The 21,748-nt window shown below is 48.6% G+C and overlaps 1 protein-coding gene across 1 annotated transcript in view; it reads right to left on the reverse strand.

The window, feature by feature from the left end:
• The window catches only part of LOC138789335 (IQ motif and SEC7 domain-containing protein 2-like), a 254,429-nt gene extending 245,319 nt beyond the window's left edge, over nt 1–9,110 (reverse strand). The window contains exon 1 of the mRNA XM_069967941.1: nt 8,860–9,110. Within this exon, the coding sequence (XP_069824042.1) occupies nt 8,860–9,110 (251 nt within the window). The remainder of the gene's footprint in view (nt 1–8,859) is intronic.
• Between the last annotated feature and the right edge of the window lie 12,638 nt (nt 9,111–21,748).

Raw genomic sequence — 21,748 nt, forward strand, 5'->3', positions numbered from 1 at the left:
GAAAAAAACAGTCCTGAATTCAGGCAATTTAATAAATTTGAGCCTTTATATTTGAGAAACTAAAACTAGTCTCTAATATGGAAAATAAAGAAAAGCCAATTTATGGAGTGATCTGAAAACAGGGAATAGACTTTTTGCAGACAACTTACTCCATAGCCTCCCTCTAATGCAAACTGCCTTAAAGGGTTTGTTTGGTGACAGAAAACATTTTTAAGGGTTTATCTGCTTGATCCCTTGCTGTTGCTGTACTGGTGGCGCCAGCACTTCTTGCTCCCATCTTGATACAAGGAAATGCAATCAGAGGTGGGTCACTTCTGATTGGCCAGGAAGATGGCGGGAGGAAGTGCTGGTCTGTGTGCGGAATAGCAGCAACACAGAATCGGCAGGAGAACATCCTTTTTAAAGCCAGTCTGGGCCATTAAAAAAAGTCTATCTCTGGGCAATACCTTTAATTTTTTACTGTCCAAATCATTTTCTTTATTTTCATTGTTGCATTCCAAGAGGAATAACTTTTTTTTTTTTTAAATATAAATCCTTCAGTTGACATGGCCACATGAGGGCTTGTTTTTTGCAGGCGAGTTGTCCTTTTTGGTGCCATTTTAAGGTTCATATAACTTTTCGATTAAATTACAAACATTTTTTGGGTGGAGTTAATCACCAGAGATGAATACACCTTGAGTGCACTTGGGTTAGTCCGAACTCAATTATGCAGCATTTGATTACCGGTGGCTAAAGAAGTTGGATGCAGCCCTAAGGCTGACTGGAAAATATGGATACAGGCATAGGCCATATCCATGTTTTCCAGAGCTCCCTACGGCTGCATCCAACTTCTTCAGCCACCAATAATCAAATGCTCGAGGTTTCCTCATCTTAAGTAATGATCTTTTTGTGTGTGTACACTGTAGTTAAGTGTAAAATGCTGCAAAATGCTGTACATGACAGGCCATGAAAACCCATCGGCAGCCATGGTGTCATGGTGTCAGTGGACTGCCAATGTAGTAAGTGACACCTTTAGATCTGTTATGATCTGACTGCGACATGTAGCAAGTTAACCTTCAGGATCAGAGACTCAGTATCAGAGGCTGGTAGGCTAATGCCATAAAAAGGTGGCAGCCACGTATGGGCAGTTACCAAGGGATAAACAGTCTGAAGGGGAATTAGTAAATTTGCCCCAATGTCTGCAACAGAACCCAGTAAATATTAGTGATGAGCAAATACTGTTCGATCGAATAGATATTCGATCAAATAGTGAGGTATTCAATCTATCGATTATCGAATAGTTCGCCGAATATTCAATAAATATTCGATAAGCGTTCAAATCCCCCAGCTTCCGGTTTTTACCTCCAAGTGGTTGAATAGATGTTTTTCAATAATCGAATACTTGTTACCATTGACTTTAATGGGATCGAACAATCGATCGAATATTCGGGAGATATTCGTAGATAATCACTATTCGCTCACCACTAGTAAATATCTATTAATATCTATACGGACACCAACATTTTTTGTAATTTTACCATAATTTTTACCTTACTCAATATCTTAAAAGTCATGGTGAAATCCGCAGAACGTAACATGTTGCAGATAATAAATCCCGTTAAGGTTTCCACCGCTGTGTGTGCGTAACGTTTGGATCGCCTCATATGGAATCCACGTTGAACATGGGAAACAAAGGCGTCATTTGTCGGCTACCAATATGTAAGTTTCTACTTGAAAAATTCACTTTCCCCAAACGTGAGGTTTCCGGATAATATTACAGGGGACGCGTTCTCTTTGTGGTTACTCCGGCAGAAGGATGGACAAATTACTGTAGACTTTATGACTCATTTATATGACCCCAGGGGCCGGTTTCATATTTTTAGTAGCTGAAGCCAAGTAATAAGAACTTTTATAGACATAGAGAAAAAGCAAACAAGACAGGCAGACTTCTAGGTGCACTGCTTCATAATAATTCTGCAAATCCACTCCAGGACATGACTATCATGTAGGTGACAACCACCCCAACAATTGCATAGGACAACGTCCATTGGAGTATTATGGACACATTTTTGACACTACCCCCAAGTCAGCGGGTTTAGGGATCGGGAAACATTATGCACTTTTGAGTTTCCAATTAGAAAATATATAAGACAGCAATTTGGTAGAAAGCACCTCCTCACCTTAGACACCCTGTATATACTGTATATCTTATAAATAAATATGAATTAAACAATAGCAACTGTTCTCAATATTCATGACAGATCGTGCCAGAACTATTACACTTCCATTCTATCTGAAGGCAGAATTGCTGTTGGCTGAATAGCGCGCGCTCGGACACCTGCTCTCTCTGTATAATCTGCTATGAATATTTCCAGTAATGATATTTCCTTCATGAATACAATATAGGTAAATTGGAAAAACTGCAATAAAACCAGTAAGTATCGATACGAGAGGTAAATAGCACCCAGTGCCACTTCTGGATTGTTCCAAGAAAAAAAAAACAAGATCGCTGACAACTATACCAAAGTGAGAAGGACTGGGCATAGTGCGAGGACTATCTCTAGTGTTCTTTAAAGGGGTTTATGGTACCTTTTATATATTTGTCTGTCTGTATTTATTCTTTGGTGCAAAGTGTCAAAGAGGCGTTCCCAAGCTGATCTGCTGCAAGCTGGCATGCCCCTTTGCTTCCCCTCCCACCCCTATCCTATCTTGATTGACGCCAAGCCAATTCAGGTATATAAGTTTATAAGTATATAAGTGTAAAGCCCAGCCTGACAATTTAGAAGCTTCTTACAATACAACTGATACAGTGACGACATAAGCCATATGCAAAAAGCAGACCCAGGAAAGTTCCAGGATAACTTGTCATTTATAGATGTAAATATCTGTCTGTTCTGGGCTAAGTAGTCAAGAGGGCGGTCCTGCTTAATGATTGACATGTGTATAAGTGTGCTGCAGTAAAAACTGTCACTGAGTAGGACCGCCCACTTGCTCACTTACCCCAGAATGAGCAACAATTTACATGAATAAAAGGGGGGGCAAACCTTGGTTGATTTCTCCCCTCTGCTAAAGGTTCATGAGGATACCCCCCCCCCCGACGATTTTAGGTCCAAACCTAATCCAACAATCAGCCAATGATCGTTGTCCCCCGCCCCCATATCTTATATAGAAATGTCACTATAAGCAAATGAGGAGTTGGGAATTTGGGCCTAATATACAGTGAAAAACAGCCAATTTGGCTGATTTTCGCTTCATGTAATAGAGACAACGATCATTGGCTGATTGTTGGATTAGGTTTGGACCTAAAATCGTCGGGCGCACATCACTACATGGAATAGCGTTGCGGGTCCAATGGCTAACAATTGCCCAAACACCTTATACCTTACCTCTCCCTGCTCCCAGTCCTGTGCTCCGCAGCTTCCCAGTCCCGGTGGCTGCAGTGTCTGAGCTCAGCCAATCACAGGCCGTGACAATCTTAGCCTGTGATTGGCTGAGCACAGGAGGCTGCGGAGCACAGGAGAGAAGACTGGGAGCAGAGAAAGGTAAGGTTTCAGGTGTTTGGGCAAGGGCTGCATGGACATCGCTAAGAATGTCCATGCAACACTTACTGCCCGATTATCGGGCTGTGTAATAGGTCCAGTAAACGAGCACTGATCTAGCAGATCGGCGCTCGTTTACAAAAATGATTGGGCTGTAGTCGGCCCGTGTAATAGGACTCTTAGTCCTAGGGACATAAAGGTGAGATGGATGGAAAACAAATCTCAGCCAGGTGGGCTGGATGGGGCACATAGCTTCATCCTTCTTTCCTCAGTTGATTATTTGTCCAGAACTTCTTGCTGTTCTATTTGTACTTGTCTTATTTATGTTCCTGTTTCTCTTTATTGTTGTAATCAAACAGCAAATAAAGATTATTGAAACAAACACAAGCAGCCGTCCTCAGTTCTCCCCTGCAACATATAAATAAATACAAAACAAAAAGTAATCTGTATGTTCAGCGTTGGTCCTACAGAAATCCTGAGAGCCGGCCGCACATCATGCATACGGCATAACAGCATACATTCATCTTCATGGTCTCATGAAGACACCACTATCTATATACTCTATAGGGTGTTATAGACATCAAAGAGGAGGATCCCTGCTCGCTACCCCTCTATATGAGCCAGAAGGGGCTTTGTTCTAGTGTTGCCCCCTTCTGGCAGACCTTGTATTAGATATGCACAGCAGCTGTGTTTCCTTAGGGAGACCACCAAACTGGCAAATGGATTCTTACAAGCTCTGCAATGCTTCATGGGAAAAGATTATGCAAAGTAGCTAATTTCAAGAAGAAAAAGAAGACTTGCTCTATAGTGACACCTACTGGAGGTGTAAATATACTGCTACGTAATATTACATTTACCTCTACATGCTGTTTGTTGGGGTGCTGGGAGCAGGACCCAGGGGGCCACATTCTGAAAGGCGTCTCTCTCTCTCACTTACTGTCAGGTTCCCCACAGATCCCAGCTGCTTTCTGACCTTTTCAACAAGCTAGCAGAGAACCTCTTTAAAGGTGGGGTTCTCCAAGAAAAGAAAAACATGTCAGTTTTCTTCCAAAAACAGCGCCACCCCTATCCTCAGGCTGTGTGCGGCATTACAACTCTGCTTCCTTCTCTTTATTAGGACTAAACTGTAATACCGCACACACACTAAGGATCGGAGTAGCGCTGTATTTCAAAGAAAGCAGCTATGGCTATGTTTTTCTAATCCTGGACAACCCCTTTAAATCTGGATTTTTTTCTCTCTCTCTCTGCAGATTCCTCAGCGTCTGCCAAGTTAGAATGAAATATCAGCGGCCGCACTATAATGGAGCGTTCAGCTTTACGGCCAAATTACACTCCGGCTCCATAAATGATTGGGTATAATAATTCCACTTCTGAATGAATTAATGGTATGTTAAATCCAGGAACGCCGCCCGTCACCCGCATTCATCTGCCCGATCCCCCCCAGCGCTTTCTAGTCAGACTCACTTGATAAATCGTATGATTTTAGCTACAAATGGGAGGATAATGGATCAAGCGGGATCGTTACGAGGAAGAGTCAGGAACCTTTAACCCTCAAACCCCCGGTGATCGGCCATCAATCCCCGTCACGTCCTCACAGCTGACGGCTTTACTCCCAGATTAATTATTATTCAGATTATTATTATTACTCAGGATCTGAGGGTGTCATATAATATTTGTGATCTGTCCTGGTGCTGTGTAGAGTGTCAGCTCTAGGGCTCAGATTATATATATATATTTCTATTTCTGCATGTGTATTAGCAGCAGCTCTTCTCCACCGCCAGCTCCCTCTCTGTTATCAGTCACGGCAGGATGGTTACATTGGATCCTGTATATGGATAATGTCCAGGAGCATATGGATACAGTAAGGAGAGGGACAGAAGGAATAGCAATCCCACGCTGAGATAGGAAACCCATAGCCATATATACATCCCCAGGCGTGTAATCCGTATACAGGTAATGGAGTGAGACAACGCCGCTTTGCTGTGACCACATAATAAACACAGAAACTGATGGCAACATGGATACAAGAGCCGCGCTGCCCACACACTGCCCCCTGGTGGCAGGGCTTCTGACCGCTCTGTAATGTAGTGTTCTCCAGCTCCAGCACCCTGACTGATGAAGGCGCCATGGGAAACACTGCAATAACACAACCTCACGGTGTCACTCTTATGTTATATATTACAGCCTCCTATATAGCTTACAAGGGTCACAGCGCCCCCTATCTTTATCTTTTTGTAAAGGGGACACAAATGTTTATGCCTATGTAAATTCCTGGTACTGCAGCGCCCCCTATCTCTCGCTATTCCTTTACATAGCTTCCTATGTTTATCCTCATGTAGATTACAGGTATCATAGTGCCCCTTATCTATTGCTATGTAAATTCCAGGTGTCGCAGCGCCCCCTATCTTCCCCTACGTACATCACAGCACCCAATATAGATCACAGGTGGTACAGCACCGCCTATATAGGTGACAGGTATCACAGCACCCCCTATCTTCCCCATGGAGAGTCCAGGTATGATGGCACTCGCTATCTTCCCCCTTACAGATTACAGGTGTCACAGTTCCCCTTCACGTATGATAGCGCCCCCTATCCTAACCCTCTTATACATTACAGGTATCACAGGTCCCCTCCATGTATGACAGCACCCCCTATCTTCCCAGGTGTGACAGCGCCCCCTATCTTCCTCCTCCAGGTATGACAGCGCCCCCTATCTTCCCCCTCCAGGTGTGACAGCGCCCCCTATCTTCCCCCTCCAGGTGAGACAGCGCCCCCTATCTTCCCCCTCCAGGTGTGACAGCGCCCCCTATCTAACCAGGTGTGACAGCGCCCCCTATCTTCCCCCTCCAGGTGTGACAGCGCCCCCTATCTTCCCCCTCCAGGTATGACAGCGCCCCCTATCTTCCCCCTCCAGGTATGACAGCGCCCCCTATCTTCCCAGGTGTGACAGCGCCCCCTATCTTCCCAGGTGTGACAGCGCCCCCTAACTTCCCAGGTGTGACAGCGCCCCCTATCTTCCCCCTCCAGGTATGACAGCGCCCCCTATCTCCCTCCTCCAGGTATGACAGCGCCCCCTATCTTCCCAGGTGTGACAGCGCCCCCTATCTTCCCCCTCCAGGTATGACATTTCCCTCTCCGGGTGTGACAGCGCCCCCTATCTTCCCAGGTGTGACAGCGCCCCCTATCTTCCCAGGTGTGACAGCGCCCCTTATCTTCCCAGGTGTGACAGCGCCCCTTATCTTCCCCCTCCAGGTATGACAGCGCCCCCTATCTCCCTCCTCCAGGTATGACAGCGCCCCCTATCTTCCCAGGTGTGAGAGCGCCCCCTATCTTCCCCCTCCAGGTATGACAGCTTCCTCTATCTTCCCCCTCCAGGTATGACAGCGCCCCCTGTCTTCCCAGGTGTGACAGCGCCCCCTATCTTCCCCCTCCAGGTGTGACAGCGCCCCCTATCTTCCCCCTCCTGGTATGGCAGCGCCCCCTATTTTCCCAGGTATGAGAGCGCCCCCTATCTTCCCAGGTATGAGAGCGCCCCTTATCTTCCCAGGTGTGACAGCGCCCCCTATCTCCCTCCTCCAGGTATGACATCTCCCCCTCCCGGTGTGACAGCGCCCCCTATCTTCCCCCTCCAGGTGTGACAGCGCCCCCTATCTTCCCCCTCCTGGTATGGCAGCGCCCCCTATTTTCCCAGGTATGAGAGCGCCCCCTATCTTCCCAGGTATGAGAGCGCCCCCTATCTTCCCAGGTATGAGAGCGCCCCTTATCTTCCCAGGTGTGACAGCGCCCCCTATCTTCCCAGGTCTGACAGCGCCCCCTATCTTCCCAGGTGTGACAGCGCCCCCTATCTTCCCAGGTATGACAGCGCCCCCTATCTTCCCTCTCCCGGCGTGACAACGCCCCCTATCTTCCCCCTCCAGGTATGACAGTGCCCCCTATCTTCCCCCTCCAGGTATGACAGCGCCCCCTATCTTCCCCCTCCAGGTATGACAGCGCCCCCTATCTTCCCAGATGTGACAGCGCCCCCTATCTTCCCAGATGTGACAGCGCCCCCTATCTTCCCAGGTGTCACAGCGTTCCCTATCTTCCCAGGTGTGACAGCGCCCCCTATCTTCCCCCTCCAGGTATGACATCTCCCCCTCCGGGTGTGACAGCGCCCCCTATCTTCCCAGGTGTGACAGCGCCCCCTATCTTCCCCCTCCAGGTATGACATCTCCCCCTCCGGGTGTGACAGCGCCCCCTATCTTCCCAGGTGTGACAGCGCCCCCTATCTTCCCCCTCCAGGTATGACATTTCCCTCTCCGGGTGTGACAGCGCCCCCTATCTTCCCCCTCCAGGTATGACATCTCCCCCTATCTTCCCAGGTGTGACAGCGCCCCCTATCTTCCCCCTCCAGGTATGACATTTCCCTCTCCGGGTGTGACAGCGCCCCCTATCTTCCCAGGTGTGACAGCGCCCCCTATCTTCCCAGGTGTGACAGCGCCCCCTATCTTCCCAGGTGTGACAGCGCCCCCTATCTTCCCCCTCCAGGTATGACAGCGCCCCCTATCTTCCCCCTCCAGGTATGACAGCGCCCCCTATCTTCCCAGGTGTGACAGCGCCCCTATCTTCCCCCTCCAGGTATGACAGCGCCCCCTATCTTCCCCCTCCAGGTATGACAGCACCCCCTATCTTCCCAGGTGTGACAGCGCCCCCTATCTTCCCAGGTGTGACAGCGCCCCCTATCTTCCCAGGTGTGACAGCGCCCCCTATCTTCCCAGGTGTGACAGCGCCCCCTATCTTCCCAGGTGTGACAGCGCCCCCTATCTTCCCCCTCCAGGTATGACAGCGCCCCCTATCTTCCCCCTCCAGGTATGACAGCGCCCCCTATCTTCCCCCTCCAGGTATGACAGCGCCCCCTATCTTCCCCCTCCAGGTATGACAGCGCCCCCTATCTTCCCAGGTGTGACAGCGCCCCCTATCTTCCCCCTCCAGGTATGACAGCGCCCCCTATCTTCCCCCTCCAGGTGTGACAGCGCCCCCTAACTTCCCAGGTGTGACAGCGCCCCCTATCTTCCCAGGTGTGACAGCGCCCCCTATCTTCCACCTCCAGGTGTGACAGCGCCCCCTATCTTCCCAGGTATGACAGCGCCCCCTATCTTCCCAGGTATGACAGTGCCCCCTATCTTCCCAGGTGTGACAGCGCCCCCTATCTTCCCAGGTCTGACAGCGCCCCCTATCTTCCCAGGTGTGACAGCGCCCCCTATCTTCCCAGGTATGACAGTGCCCCCTATCTTCCCAGGTGTGACAGCGCCCCCTATCTTCCCAGGTGTGACAGCGCCCCCTGCAGTCGGCCGGCACTCACCTGTCGTTCTCCTGGATGGCGCTGAGGCTGTTGGGCCCCGGGGGCCCCTGGTGCAGCCGGCAGGTGCTGAGGTGCTGCTGGTGCTCCTCGTGCAGGCTGGCTTTCTCCCGGTACAGGCTGCTCACCTGCTCCTCCAGCTCGTCGATCCTCTTCTTCTGCCGCTCCAGGAGCTCCTGCTGGGTCTCGATGATCTTGTTGAGCTCCTTCAGGTACTCCGCTGCCCGGCAGGGACTTTCCGCGGGGGGCTCCATGCTGTAGGACCGCAGCCCCCCGCTCCGCTATGGCCACATGCCTATGGAGAGCAGGCGGGCGCTATACAGGCAGTGGCGGGGTCTTTAGAGCGGGGAGCAGCCGGTCACCAGACCCCGAGAGCCTGCCCGGGTCCCATAGTCACTCCTGTGCCCGGTGCCCGCTCCCCGCTGCCGCCATTGCCGGTGTGTGTCCGGGAGAAGTGACCGCAGCCGGTGCCAGGGCTGTCCGCACACCTGCCTCCTGTGCTCTGATGCCGGAGACTGGGAGACGCTGCTGGTGATGAATGGGAGACGCTGCTGGTGACTGGGAGTCGCTGGGATACCGTCCCCGGGATGATGGAGCTAAGGGCTGGGCTCATTAGCTGGGGGCTGGGAGAGGAGGAAGGCGGGAGGGATGTCGGGCTGCTCCCGTGCTCCAGCCACTGGCGGAGGAACCGACTGAGGGGAACAGGGCAGGAGGGCGGCGGGAGACGGGGGGCACGGGGCAGGAGGAAGACGGGGGGCACGGGGCAGGAGGAAGACGGGGGGCACGGGGCAGGAGGAAGACGGGGGGCACGGGGCAGGAGGGCGGCGGGAGACGGGGGGCAGGAGGGCGGCGGGAGACGGGGGGCACGGGGCAGGAGGACGGCGGGAGACGGGGGGCAGGAGGGCGGCGGGAGACGGGGGGCAGGAGGACGGCGGGAGACAGGAGGGGGCACGGCAGCCGAGGACCGGTGCTACACGGAGTTTGCAAGAATTACATGCGGTAATTTACCTCACAGAAAGCCTCAGGCTGTGTTCACACTGTATCATGGAGCTTATATATACGCTTCTTATACATGAAAAAAAAAGACCACAACATTTCCAGTATTTCTTTTGCATTTTCATGCACATAATTTTTGCCTTTGAGGTTGTTTTTTTTAGCATTGTCACTTATTTTACTGGCTTATTGTGATGGCCGTGAGAATATGCAGCATGAAATCCGCTGTTGATCGATTACATGTGAAACTGGTCTTAAAGGGAATCTGTCACTAGATTTATGCTGTCTTAAAAGAGGGCAGGGCAGCCTAATCTAGTGACAGAAATGCTGGGTGTATTACTTCCATCATTCTGTTCAGCTGTTCTCCTAATACGCAGGAGAATAGGATTCTTGCCACACCCCTTCCCACCCTCAGATACTGATTGACAGTTGACTCTCTATACACAGCATGAATATATAACTGCCAATCAGCAGTTGGTGGGCGGAGTTTTCTGCTTCTCATGAATATCCAGGACTACTGGGCTCATGCACATAACGGAGAGGACTAGTTATTGTCCATGTTATTCAGGAGGAGATCCTTCATCAGCTGCACAGAACAATGTAAGTGATACATCATTCTGTTCAGCTTCTCTGTCACTATTTTATGCTATCTATTATAGAACAACCTAAACCTATTGACAGAGTCCCTTTAAATGCTTTCTGCGCTCCCGGCATCATAATGCTACATGATGCCGGGGGGTCTGCAATTCCACCGCACAGCTTCAGTGTCCGCACCTTCTGTCATTTACGGAACATGTGCATGAAGCCTTTAAGGGGTTATCCTGGGAGCAGAGAAGGACTTACCTCTTTCCGCTCCCGAAGGATGTTCAGTAGCTCCCCGATGTTGTATGACAGCTATTGGATATTCATACTTCCAAGATGGCCAGAAGGAAGAGGTAGATCAGCCAGGAATGTTCTCTGCTCCCCAGATAACCCTTTTAAGGTTACAAACCCACTTGGCGGGTCTGCAGCGAGTCTCCATGCTGCGTTTTTGCAGCGAGACTCGCTGCAGATCCCGGCCCTATGCTTTTAATAGCAGACAGACACGCAGCAGGGATGTACATCCCTGCTGCGAGTTTGTCTGCAGCCCACCCCATTAACCCCCCGGCCGCCGGAGCTGATACTTCACCTGATCCCGGCTCCGGCGGTTCCCGATGTCTTCAGCAAGCCGGAGCGGGGACCAGGTGAAGTATATGCTCCAGCCAGACGCCCGCAGCCCCGGCCGCCCGATCGCCCCCCCCCCCCCCCCCGCCCCGCAGCCCCGATCGCCACCCCCCGTAGCCCCGGCCGCCCCCCCCCGCAGCCCCGGCCGCCCGATCGCCCCCCGCACCGCCGCCCCCCCGGCCGCCCGATCGCCCCCCCCGCAGCCTCGGCCGCCCGATCGCCCCCCCGCAGCACCGATCGCTTACACGCCCCCCTGCAGCCCCGGCCGCTCGATCGGTGCTCGGGGGGGGCGTGCGATCGGTGCTGCGGGGGGGGGGGGGCGATCGGGCGGGGGGGGGGCGATCGGGCGGCCGGGGCTGCGGGGGGGCGATCGGGCGGCCGGGGCTGCGGGCGGCTGGCTGGAGCATATACTTCACCTGGTCCCCGCTCCGGCTTGCTGAAGACATCGGGAACCGCCGGAGCCGGGATCAGGTGAAGTATCAGCTCCGGCGGCCGGGGGGTTAATGGGGTGGGCTGCAGACAAACTCGCAGCAGGGATGTACATCCCTGCTGCGTGTTTGTCTGCCATTAAAAGCATAGGGCCGGGATCTGCAGCGAGTCTCGCTGCAAAAACGCAGCATGGAGACTTGCTGCAGACCAGCCAAGTGGGTTTGTAACCTAAAAGGGTTATCGAGGCTTAGAAAAACATGGGCGCTTTCTTCCAAAAACAGTACTTCTGTTCTGTCCTCAGTTCTATTAAAGGGAATGGAGCTCAATTGTAATACCACACACAGCCTGAGGACAGGGTGGCGCTGTTCTGGTAAGTACATTGGCCAACGGCGCCGATACAGGGAAACTTCGGCTCGGTTTCCGCGTACGGCAGCGTTCTATTCCTGGGCACTAGCTGGGGGTGAAGCACTGGAGTCGGGCCGGCCCACGCCCAGTTGGAGGAAACCCCCACCCCTTTATGACACGGTTCCATTAGAATCAATGGAGCTGCATCATAGCGGGGGGGGGGGGGGGGGGGGGGTCCTCGCACTGAGGGCAGGCTGGCCCGACTCCATTGCTTCTCCCCCAGCTGGTGCCCAGGAATAGAACGCTGCCGTACGCGGAAACCGAGCTGAGGTTCTAACAAAGGACTGCACCGGTTTCCCTGCATCGGCGCCGTTCTATCCATGTGAAACACTTACTGCTGGTACATTCACTTCACTGTTCACACGTACAGACTCGCAGCTGAAATCTCGCTGCGAGTCAAGGTCCTGGCAGGTCCCAGTACTACATACTCACAGCGGTCTTTAAGTATGTAATGCAGACGCCCCCTTAACTCCTTCTGCTGCCGCTCGGCTCCCGCTCTGCTGTCTGTATATACATTACCTCTCCTTGCTGTGCGGAATCCCGGCATCCTGCTCTCCGGCCCAGCCAATCAGTGTGTTGCCCAGCCGCAGCCACTGATTGGCTGGGCGGCAGAGCAGACCGCTGCGAGTATGTAGTACTGGGACCTGCCAGGACCTTGACTCGTAGCTGATCTCACTGCAAAACTCGCAGCGAGATTTCAGCTGCAAATCTGTACGTGTGAACAGACCCTAAGGCCCTATTACACACATCAGAGATCACTCAATTGTGAGATGCTTAAAAACCATTGACTGTCAGCCACACAGTGTTTGTCATCTGCACAAGGTTTAGCCCCATTGTCAGTAAGTCTCATCCTTTCTCGGCTTTTCTGTGCAAAATTAGTTTTACTTTAATTTAATTTTTTTCCACAGTAAAAATATCTGTATATACGTTTCCTTTTGCGTGAAGACAGCGTTGGGGAAATCCCATTTACATTCATGAAATGAATGAGGATTGTGACCGGATTCAGTATTGATTTTGTTAAGAAATCCATATAGGAATCAATGTAAAATCTTAGATGACCCCATGATGCTGTCAGTATGTCATTGTAACGCCCCGGGCTGGCACACTTGGCTGTAATCAGTCCTTGTGAAGGTAGATTGGTGTATAAGTTCAGTGTATATACAGTACATTGAAAGCTGTCGGCTTTTGTTCCAAAAATAGCCATAGACCCCCCCCCATTGGCATGACTATATAGGAATGTGCAGCAGTCTGCCCTCTATACAGTGATCTGTCACATATACCATAGTATATACCTTTTTGGCATAGTGGCCACTGTCTGCCTACACAGTGACATGTGTCTGGCGTATTCGCCAGGGACCCTCTTGACATATACGTATGACATACAGTAAAGCGTGGTGTCTACATAGACGTGCCGTCACCAGAGGGACCTATTATCTAACATCTGCTTAAGCTGCAGGCTGGAGAGTTTAACTTAACCTGAACAGATCTGGAATAACAAGATGCAAGATTCAGTCTGGGCTATGTTCACATCTGAAAATGGTTCAGTTTGTAAACTGGAAGAACAGTATATAAACGTATATCACAGTATACCCACCCCAGTAGTGACTATGTTCAATCCATTTTCCCATATGTGCAGTTGCTTTTAGGATTCTAAGTCAATGGCGGTAATGGCTGCACGCTCAGGATTTGCTCATTTCTACTCTTTGGGGGAAAGTTATGAAAGGGTGTAAATATACACCAGGTGTAAACTGCCCACAGCAACCAATCACAGCTCCGCTTGCAGATCTGGTAAAATCTAAAAGGAGCTGTGATTGGTTGCTGTGGGCAGGTATATACTTACACCCTTTCATAAATCTCCCCATTTACCTCTAGGCCCCTTTCAAAAATAAGACATCCCCTGAATATTAAGGCCTAGTAAAGGTTCTGCTGAATTGCTAAGTATAATGGTGCATTTACACGAAACGATAATTGGCCCGATCGTACGATTAACGATGTCGGAGTAACGATTTTTTTTTTCATAACGATCAGCGTTTAGACGGTATGATATATCGTACGGAAAATCGTTTTGCGATCGCTTAAGCCTATCTCACACATTGGTTAAATCGGCGAACGACTGTTCACACGGAACGATCTGCAAATTTTTTACGAACGACAATTTGATAACATGTTGAAAGATCAAAATGAACGATTTCTCGTTCGTCGTTTGATTGTTCGCTGCGTTTACACGTATCTATTACAGAAAAGCTGTGTGCAGGACATGATGACCGTCACCTGCCACCAACCCTGATGTTCCCTTCCGCGGCCGTCACTTGTAAATGTGCAGGTAAGGTATCAAGAGGCTTGTCCCCTACCGCCAGATGTAGAGTATCACACAGTCTGCTGTTATCCTGTCGCCTGCCACCATACCGTATGCTGTCCCTGCTGTGCTGTACGAGTGTGCTGTGGTGAGCTCCCCCTGGTGGCCGGAAGATGCCATACCATGTGCTCTGTCCCTGCTGTGCATGTGACATGTGAATTCTTTTTCATGGAAAAATGAGACATTCCCTGAAAATAAGACCTAGTGCATCTTTGGTAGCAAAAATTAATATAAGACCCTGTCTTATTTTTGGTGAAACGCGGTAATTCTGTCCGTAGCTGCGGGTCTACGGCTATTGGCATAATGCGGACCCTTTATTTCCTATGGCCCCATACACATCTGTACGTGCTAGATGTGAGTTGGGGCCGGGAGCCCCTATATTGAATGCAGGGGTCCATGCCATTTGGATTCTGCCCTAGGGCTGACAGGAAAACATGGATACAGCTGCGGGAGTCAAATGATGAACCCAAACAGTTAGACAGGTCCTTTCACCACTAGTGATATATGCTATATAGATAGGTAGTGTGACCACTAACCCCCCCCCCCCCCCCCTCTTTCCTCCATCATCATCCAGGGCAGGTATCCTTTTTATTCATTTGACCTCCCCTATACCTTAGTGAGTGACCAAAAGGATAAACCTATACCACAAAAAAGTGAACCATAACACTTAAAGAAGTGGTCATCAGTGTGGTCCCAGGTAGCTTTTGCCGACCCAGCCATAATACATGTCTCTATACCCAAACAGGGAGATATCTCTCAATAAAGGTACATGGGCCGGAGAAAAGCCAATGAGGCCGCCCCATCAAAGTCATGACAGGTTCCCTTTAAATGGGGCACTGAATGAATGAATCTTCTCAGAAGAGTAGCTCCCATCTGCAGCCGTCAGACGCTAATGTGAACACGCCCTGTACCAGTTCTTCTTATCTGACTAATTACTATCGCGTCACTTTACAAAAACTGACTAAAATGTAAGCACAAAAAAGGAAGGTTAATGTAATTGGCATCTGAAGAGAAGGAAATAACAAGCGTCTATGTGAGAAGGCACTTCAGCCTCCTCTGGGAAGTTTCCGTTACGTTCGTTCATACGAGGCCTCCTTAGATTATCAGCTGATGGAGGAGGATCTGCACTTTGATGTTAGGAGGAGAGCATTTTAATGACTCCTGGGTGTCTGTTTTTCTGCTTACTATGTACATATCACATGGCTTGCTGGTGATTTACTCGTCTACACGTGACCTCCTGCCATGTAATTGAGGTGGCATGATGATGAGCAAGGAATCCTCAGGGATGGAAAGAGATGCTTGTGTTTCTAATGGCAGAGTTTCTATAGAGTAAAGGAGCACTGATGAAGTTATTCCGATTAAAATCCATCAGATGTATTCAGAGAAGCCTGGCTGTTACATAAATGTCTGATAGTTACAAGGCCCACTGGTGGGACCTGCACCTGCCTCCAATTTATGGACCCTGCAGTGCCTTCCAGTTCGTAGCCTTCAGAGGTGCTCAGTTAGGCAAAAACAGCTGGGGTGGATATTAGGGGGCTCCCACGTCAAAGTGGGGACCTTATGCTGCGTTTACATGCACGATTATCGTTCGAATTTCGCATTTGAGCGATAATCGTTCCGTGTAAACACTGCAAACGATGAGTGAAAAATCGTTCACTTTGATTTGTGAACATGTTCACGAATCATCGTTGGTCGTTTGCTAAAATTTTGCTGATCGCTTAGTGTAAACGGTTGTCGAAAGTCCACCTGCCCGCAGCCCGGCCACGCATCCTACAGCCCCCTGCGCCGGCTCGATCGCCAGCGGCGTAGCGGGTGTTCGAAATTTCCGGCTCCCCTCTTCAGTGCATTGATTGGCTGAAGAGGGGAGCCGGGAATTTCAAACAGCTCCTCTTCAGCAAATCAATGCACTGAAGAGGGGAGCCGGAAATTTCAAACACCCGCTACGCCGAGCAGGTAAGGTATGCTCGGGGCAGGGGCGGCGGGGGTGCTGATCGGCCGGCGGGGGGGCTGTAGGATGCAGGGCCGGGCTGCGGGTGGGCTTTCGGCCAGCTTAAGCGATCTTAAAACGATCGCAAAAACGATTTTACAGGCGAGTTATCGTCCCATGTAAACGCTGGTCGTTATAAAACCAAAATTGTTGCCGCAAAATCGTTAAACGATCCATTGGGCGAATTATCGCCCCGTGTAAACGTAGCATTAGGCTAGGTTCACACGCCATTTTTGCAGGCCGTGTAAAGTATATGTTTTATGGAAAAAAACAGATGCAATTGTGTGTCATCCGTTTGGATCTGTTTTGATCCATTGACTTCCATTATAAAAAAATAATGTTTTGGATTCGTTCCCTGCCCAGCATGATGTGTCAATATCATGCGGGCAGCAGGGAAACTCTTTGAATTGCCACGGCACTGTAGTGACAGAACTGTGGCAATTCAAAGAGTTTCCCCGCTGCCGGCATGATATTGACACATCATGTCGGGCGAGGAACGAATCCATTACATTCCTTCCCCGTCCGTAAGGTCCACAAATTTGCGGATGTGCAAATATCTTCTTCATTGTAATGGGAGTTGCACTGCAAGCTGTAAGGCTAGGTTCACACTAAAAAAAAATAAAAATGCCTGAGAGAACAGAAAAATGCTACAGAAAAAGATAGCAAGTATGTATGGCATAAAATTTTAACCTGTGTTAAAGGGGTTGTCCAGCAAAAATCTTTTTCTTTCAGATCAACCGGTGTCAGAAAGTTATAAAGATTTGTATTTTACTTCTATTAAAAAAATGTCAAGTCTTCCCGTACTTATCAGCTGATGTATGTCATGCATGAATTTTTTTTATTTTTTATTTTCATTCAGACTCAGTGCTCTCTGCTGACATCTCTGGCCGAGACAGCAACTGTCCAGAGCAGGAGAGGTTTTCTATAGGGATTCCCTCTCCTCTGGACAGTTTCTGTCTCCCCAGAGATGTCAGCAGAGAACACTGTGTCTGAATGAAAATAAAACAACATTTCCTGCAGGACATTTAGTAGCTGATAAGTATGGGAAGACTTGAGTTTTTTTAATAGAAGTAAATTACAAATCTATATAACTTTCTGACACCAGTTAATTTGGAAGATTTTTTTTTTTCCCGCTGGACAACCCCTTTAAGGAAAAAGTGTGACTAGTGTTAATACACTAAGCAGCTTCCGTCAACTTTTATAAGAGTTACATGAAACTGCATAAAGCAGCCTATTTGGCAACATCCAGCTTCCCAAGCATGCCAGAGTGGGCTGGCGGCTTGCATCGCCTGCATCTATTAGACATTCATGGCAGTCAGATGAAAGGGTGCCTTCAGACTACGGAATTCCGGCTTGCATCTCCGCCTGTGCTATAGACTCCATTGTATGGTCAATCGGCTTCTGCTGTCGGCCCAAAGAATAGACATGTCAATTCTTAGGGCGGACGGCGGAATCTGCCCGAGCCTAAAATGGAGTCTATGGGATTCCATAGTGTGGATTGGCCAGGCATGATGGGAATTGCAGTTTTGCAACAGCTGGAGGGCTGAAGATTCCCCATCCCTGCTGTAGACGTCTAGAGGACATCGGTAGTCCTCTAGTGAAGTCCACGTACAATGAACAGCCTTCTATTTAATACTTTTAAGCCTGGAAAAAAAAAGTCATGACGAATGAATAAAAAGCACAAAACATTGTTAATATTTCACGAATTCCCTTTCAGATCGGTATGAAGGCAAACACTGTCCGCTTTGAAGGAGATACCAGAGTCGTCTTTCAGTCAGCAAGAATTAAGCTTGTATAGCTGATCCTCATTGATATATTACGCTGTTATCGGTTTCGCTCAGCCATAGCTTACAGGCTTTTCTTTCTTCTAAGCAGGGCTGTTTAATGTTCACTTGTATGTAACCAGCGTCCAATAAAACCTACTTGGCCGTCTCTACCCATCCATCATATTAATTCATTGTAATAATCTATAAGCCATACATTTAATAATCACAATTGGTCATTAATGCCTCTGTCCCGCACTACCCCCAGTGTTACAGCAAATAGATCCATCAGCAATTTCCGGAGAATGCAAAGAATACATTTTAATTCTAAGGAGGACAATCATCGGCTGTAATGTAATGTGCATTCAATTCAGACTGATCAATAACCCTTCCTATACGAGCTATACCTGAGCTATATAAAATGGCCACACGCATCCTTCTATGTGATAATACTCCGGCAGCAGAATGGGGTGATACAATGGGGCCAGTAGTGGATTATTATAGGTCCGTTTCGGGCAGTAGCCCGGGGCCCTGAGCTCCTGGGGGACCCATGGCCACCCAAAAAGACTGATACTTTTAGTGGTGAAATGTCTCCTCGATACAGTTCTGCAAAAAATTGTGGCTTTTGTACAGCAATTTTGCACAATTCAGTGCATCATGACATTATTTATTCTGTACTATGAGCACCACGCTAGTGCTGCCACAGTTACAGTGGGTTGGGGGGGCCCAGGCTTGGTGAACAGCCCGGGGCCTATGGTAAAGTCAATCCTCCCCTGAATGGGGCATGGATACAAGAGCTGCGCAGGTGTCAGTTGTACCCAAAGTGTGTTGTTTTTAGCTAAAAGTAACAATGAACTAACCAACACCAAAGAAACAAAAAGTATGGATTCAAGTTAAAGGTTTCTCCTCCAGGGTTAGTCCCATCTTAACTAACATAGTTATACTTGTGGGACTCATCAAGTTAAATATTTTTGCAGATACATTCATTAAGCAAACTTGTCTCCTTCTCCTGATATGTCTGCACCCGCCCCCCCCCCCCCTTTGTTAACAGCTCATTGTCTGGGTTACCGACCACCACTCTGCTCTAAAAGCAGGTATGGCTGCTGTGTGTTTGTGTATGTATATATATATATATATATATATATATATATATTACATATATACACACACACACAAACATATTAAAGCGATTTATTCACCAGCGCCAGACCACTACTTTTAGAGCAGAGTGGTGGTGGGTAACCCAGACAATGAGCTGTTAACATTGGAAGGTGAGCATAAGGAGAAGGAGGCAAGGTTGCAAAAATATTTAACATAACAAATCCTACAAGTATAACTATATTAGCTGTTTTAGATTTGTGGATCATGGATTAGAGCAGTGGTTCCCAACCGGGGTGCCGCAGCACACTGGGGTTTACTACTGAGAACCCACCAGGGGTGCCGTGGGATACCGGTGGAAATTGTGATACTGTCACTTTAATATCCCTATAAGCTGCGGCCGCACAAGTTCTAGGGATTTACCGATCACTTTGATGCGAAACATTCAATTGAACAGAATCTAGGAGCAGGAACTGTCAGCGTCCTGATCCTACATTCAACCCCATAGGCCGCTGACACTTCATACCTGCAGCCTATGGGACACCTTGGCATGACCTCTCCAGCAGGCGCGATGATGTGACATCATCATGCCTGCTGGAGGTTCTGTCCCCGCGGCTCGGAGGATGGAGCCTGAAAAGAAATCAGAGCTGCTCCCTGCAACCACACAGCCCAGATTAGGTGAGTAGGTTTTTTTTTTATTGGTGCACAGAAGGTGGGGGCACAGCATGGGGGACATTATTACTAGGGGGGAGAGCAGGGAGGGGGGACATTTATACTGAGGTAAACAGCAAGGGGGCATTATTATGATGAAGGGCACAATAGGGGGTAGATTGTTACTATGGAGGGCACAACAGTTGTCATTTTTTTATGAGAGGCACATCATGGGCATTATTACTATATTGAGGGCACAGCAGGGGTGTTATTACTATGGAGGGCATTATTACTATATGGAGAGCACATTAGGGGGCATTATTACTATGTGGGGGCACTGCATGGGACATTATTAGTATAAGGTGGGCATTATCATTGTATGGGAGTACACAGCATAGGGCATTATTACTATGTGGGAGCACAGCAAGGGGGATCATTAGTATAAGGGGGCATTATTATTGTATGGGGGTACACAGCAGTTTGGGAGCGTATAGGAAGGAGAAAGGGAAGGAAGTTGCTGGAAAAGTGCGGAGCCTAAAATGTCTGGCAGGTTCTGAAAAGATGAATTGTAGCTTGAAGAAATTTTCATAGTGGTCTGGACCAGATGGAGAGGAAAAGGGAAAGTAACGTCTCAGATCAAACAAGATGTCACCCGTGAGTCACTAAATGGCGGTTTTTATATTGTGTAGAACATTATTTTGTAGGGGTGCCCCGAGCTAATTTTTTTTTCTAAGGGGTGCCCTGAGGTGAAAAAGGTTGGGAAGCACCAGATTAGAGTATGATTGCAGGGAGGGAGGGGCTTTCAACTGCCATGATTTTAAAGGGGGTATCAAGCGTTAAAAAACATGACTTTTTTTTTTTTAAAAGACAACATTACTCTTGTCTCCAGTTCAGCTGAGGTTTGCAATTAAAAGGGTTATCCAGCGCTACAAAAACATGGCCACTTTTCCCCCTACTGTTGTCTCCAGTTCAGGTGCGGTTTGCAATTAAGCTCCATTTACTTCAATGGAACGGAGTTTCAAAACCCCACCCAAACTGGAGACAACAGTAGGGGGAAAGTGGCCATGTTTTTGTAGCGCTGGATAACCCCTTTAAGCTCCATTTCCTTCAATTAAACTGGTGCGTTTACACAGAGATTTATCTGACGGATTTTTAAAGCCAAAGCCAGGAACAGACTATAAACAGGGTACAGGTCATAAAGGAAAGACTCAGATTTCTCCTCTATTCAAATCCATTCCTGGCTTTGGCTTCCAAAATCTGTCAGATAAATGTCTCTGTGTAAACGCACCATAATGGTCCGTTTACACGGATCGATAATTCGCCCAATCGAACGATTAATGATTTCAAAGTAACAATGTGTTCTTTAGAACGATCATTGTTTAGACAGAACAATATATCGCTTGAAAAAAATTGTTATTTCAATCGTTTTTAGATCACTTAAGCCCATCTCACACACAGGGTGAATCGGTAAAAGAATGTTTAGATGAAGCTATCTGCGAATTTTCTGCGAACGACCATTGACTATTTGAGAACATGTTGAAAGATCACGATGAACCAATTCTCGCTCGTTGCTTGATTGTTCGCTGTGCGATCGTTATCGCGAAAATTGAAACAATAATTGTTCAGTGTAAACGCACCATTACAAACCCCAGCCCGAACTGGAAACAAGAGTGGGGCTGTCTCTAGAAGAAAGTGGCCATATTTTTGTAGCACTGGATAACCCCTTTCAAGTTCCATTCTCTATAATGGAACAGAGCTCGGAAATCAAATTCAAACTGGTGACAAAAGTGGTGTTGTTTCTGGAAGAAAGTGGCCATGTTGTTCTAATCTAATGCTGGGTAAACCTTTTAAAAAGCTGGAGATTGCAGAGATTACAGCTTGGCCATCTCTGGTGGATAGATGATGTCCTGTGTATAGGCGATGAGTTGTTTTATTACACTGACATCTGCTGGCCACATACAGTCCTAGCTCCTCAATATAGGTTTATAATAGAGTCCAAGTAAAAAT

The sequence above is a fragment of the Dendropsophus ebraccatus genome, chromosome 4, assembly GCF_027789765.1.
Source record: "Dendropsophus ebraccatus isolate aDenEbr1 chromosome 4, aDenEbr1.pat, whole genome shotgun sequence".
Lineage (NCBI taxonomy): Eukaryota > Metazoa > Chordata > Amphibia > Anura > Hylidae > Dendropsophus > Dendropsophus ebraccatus.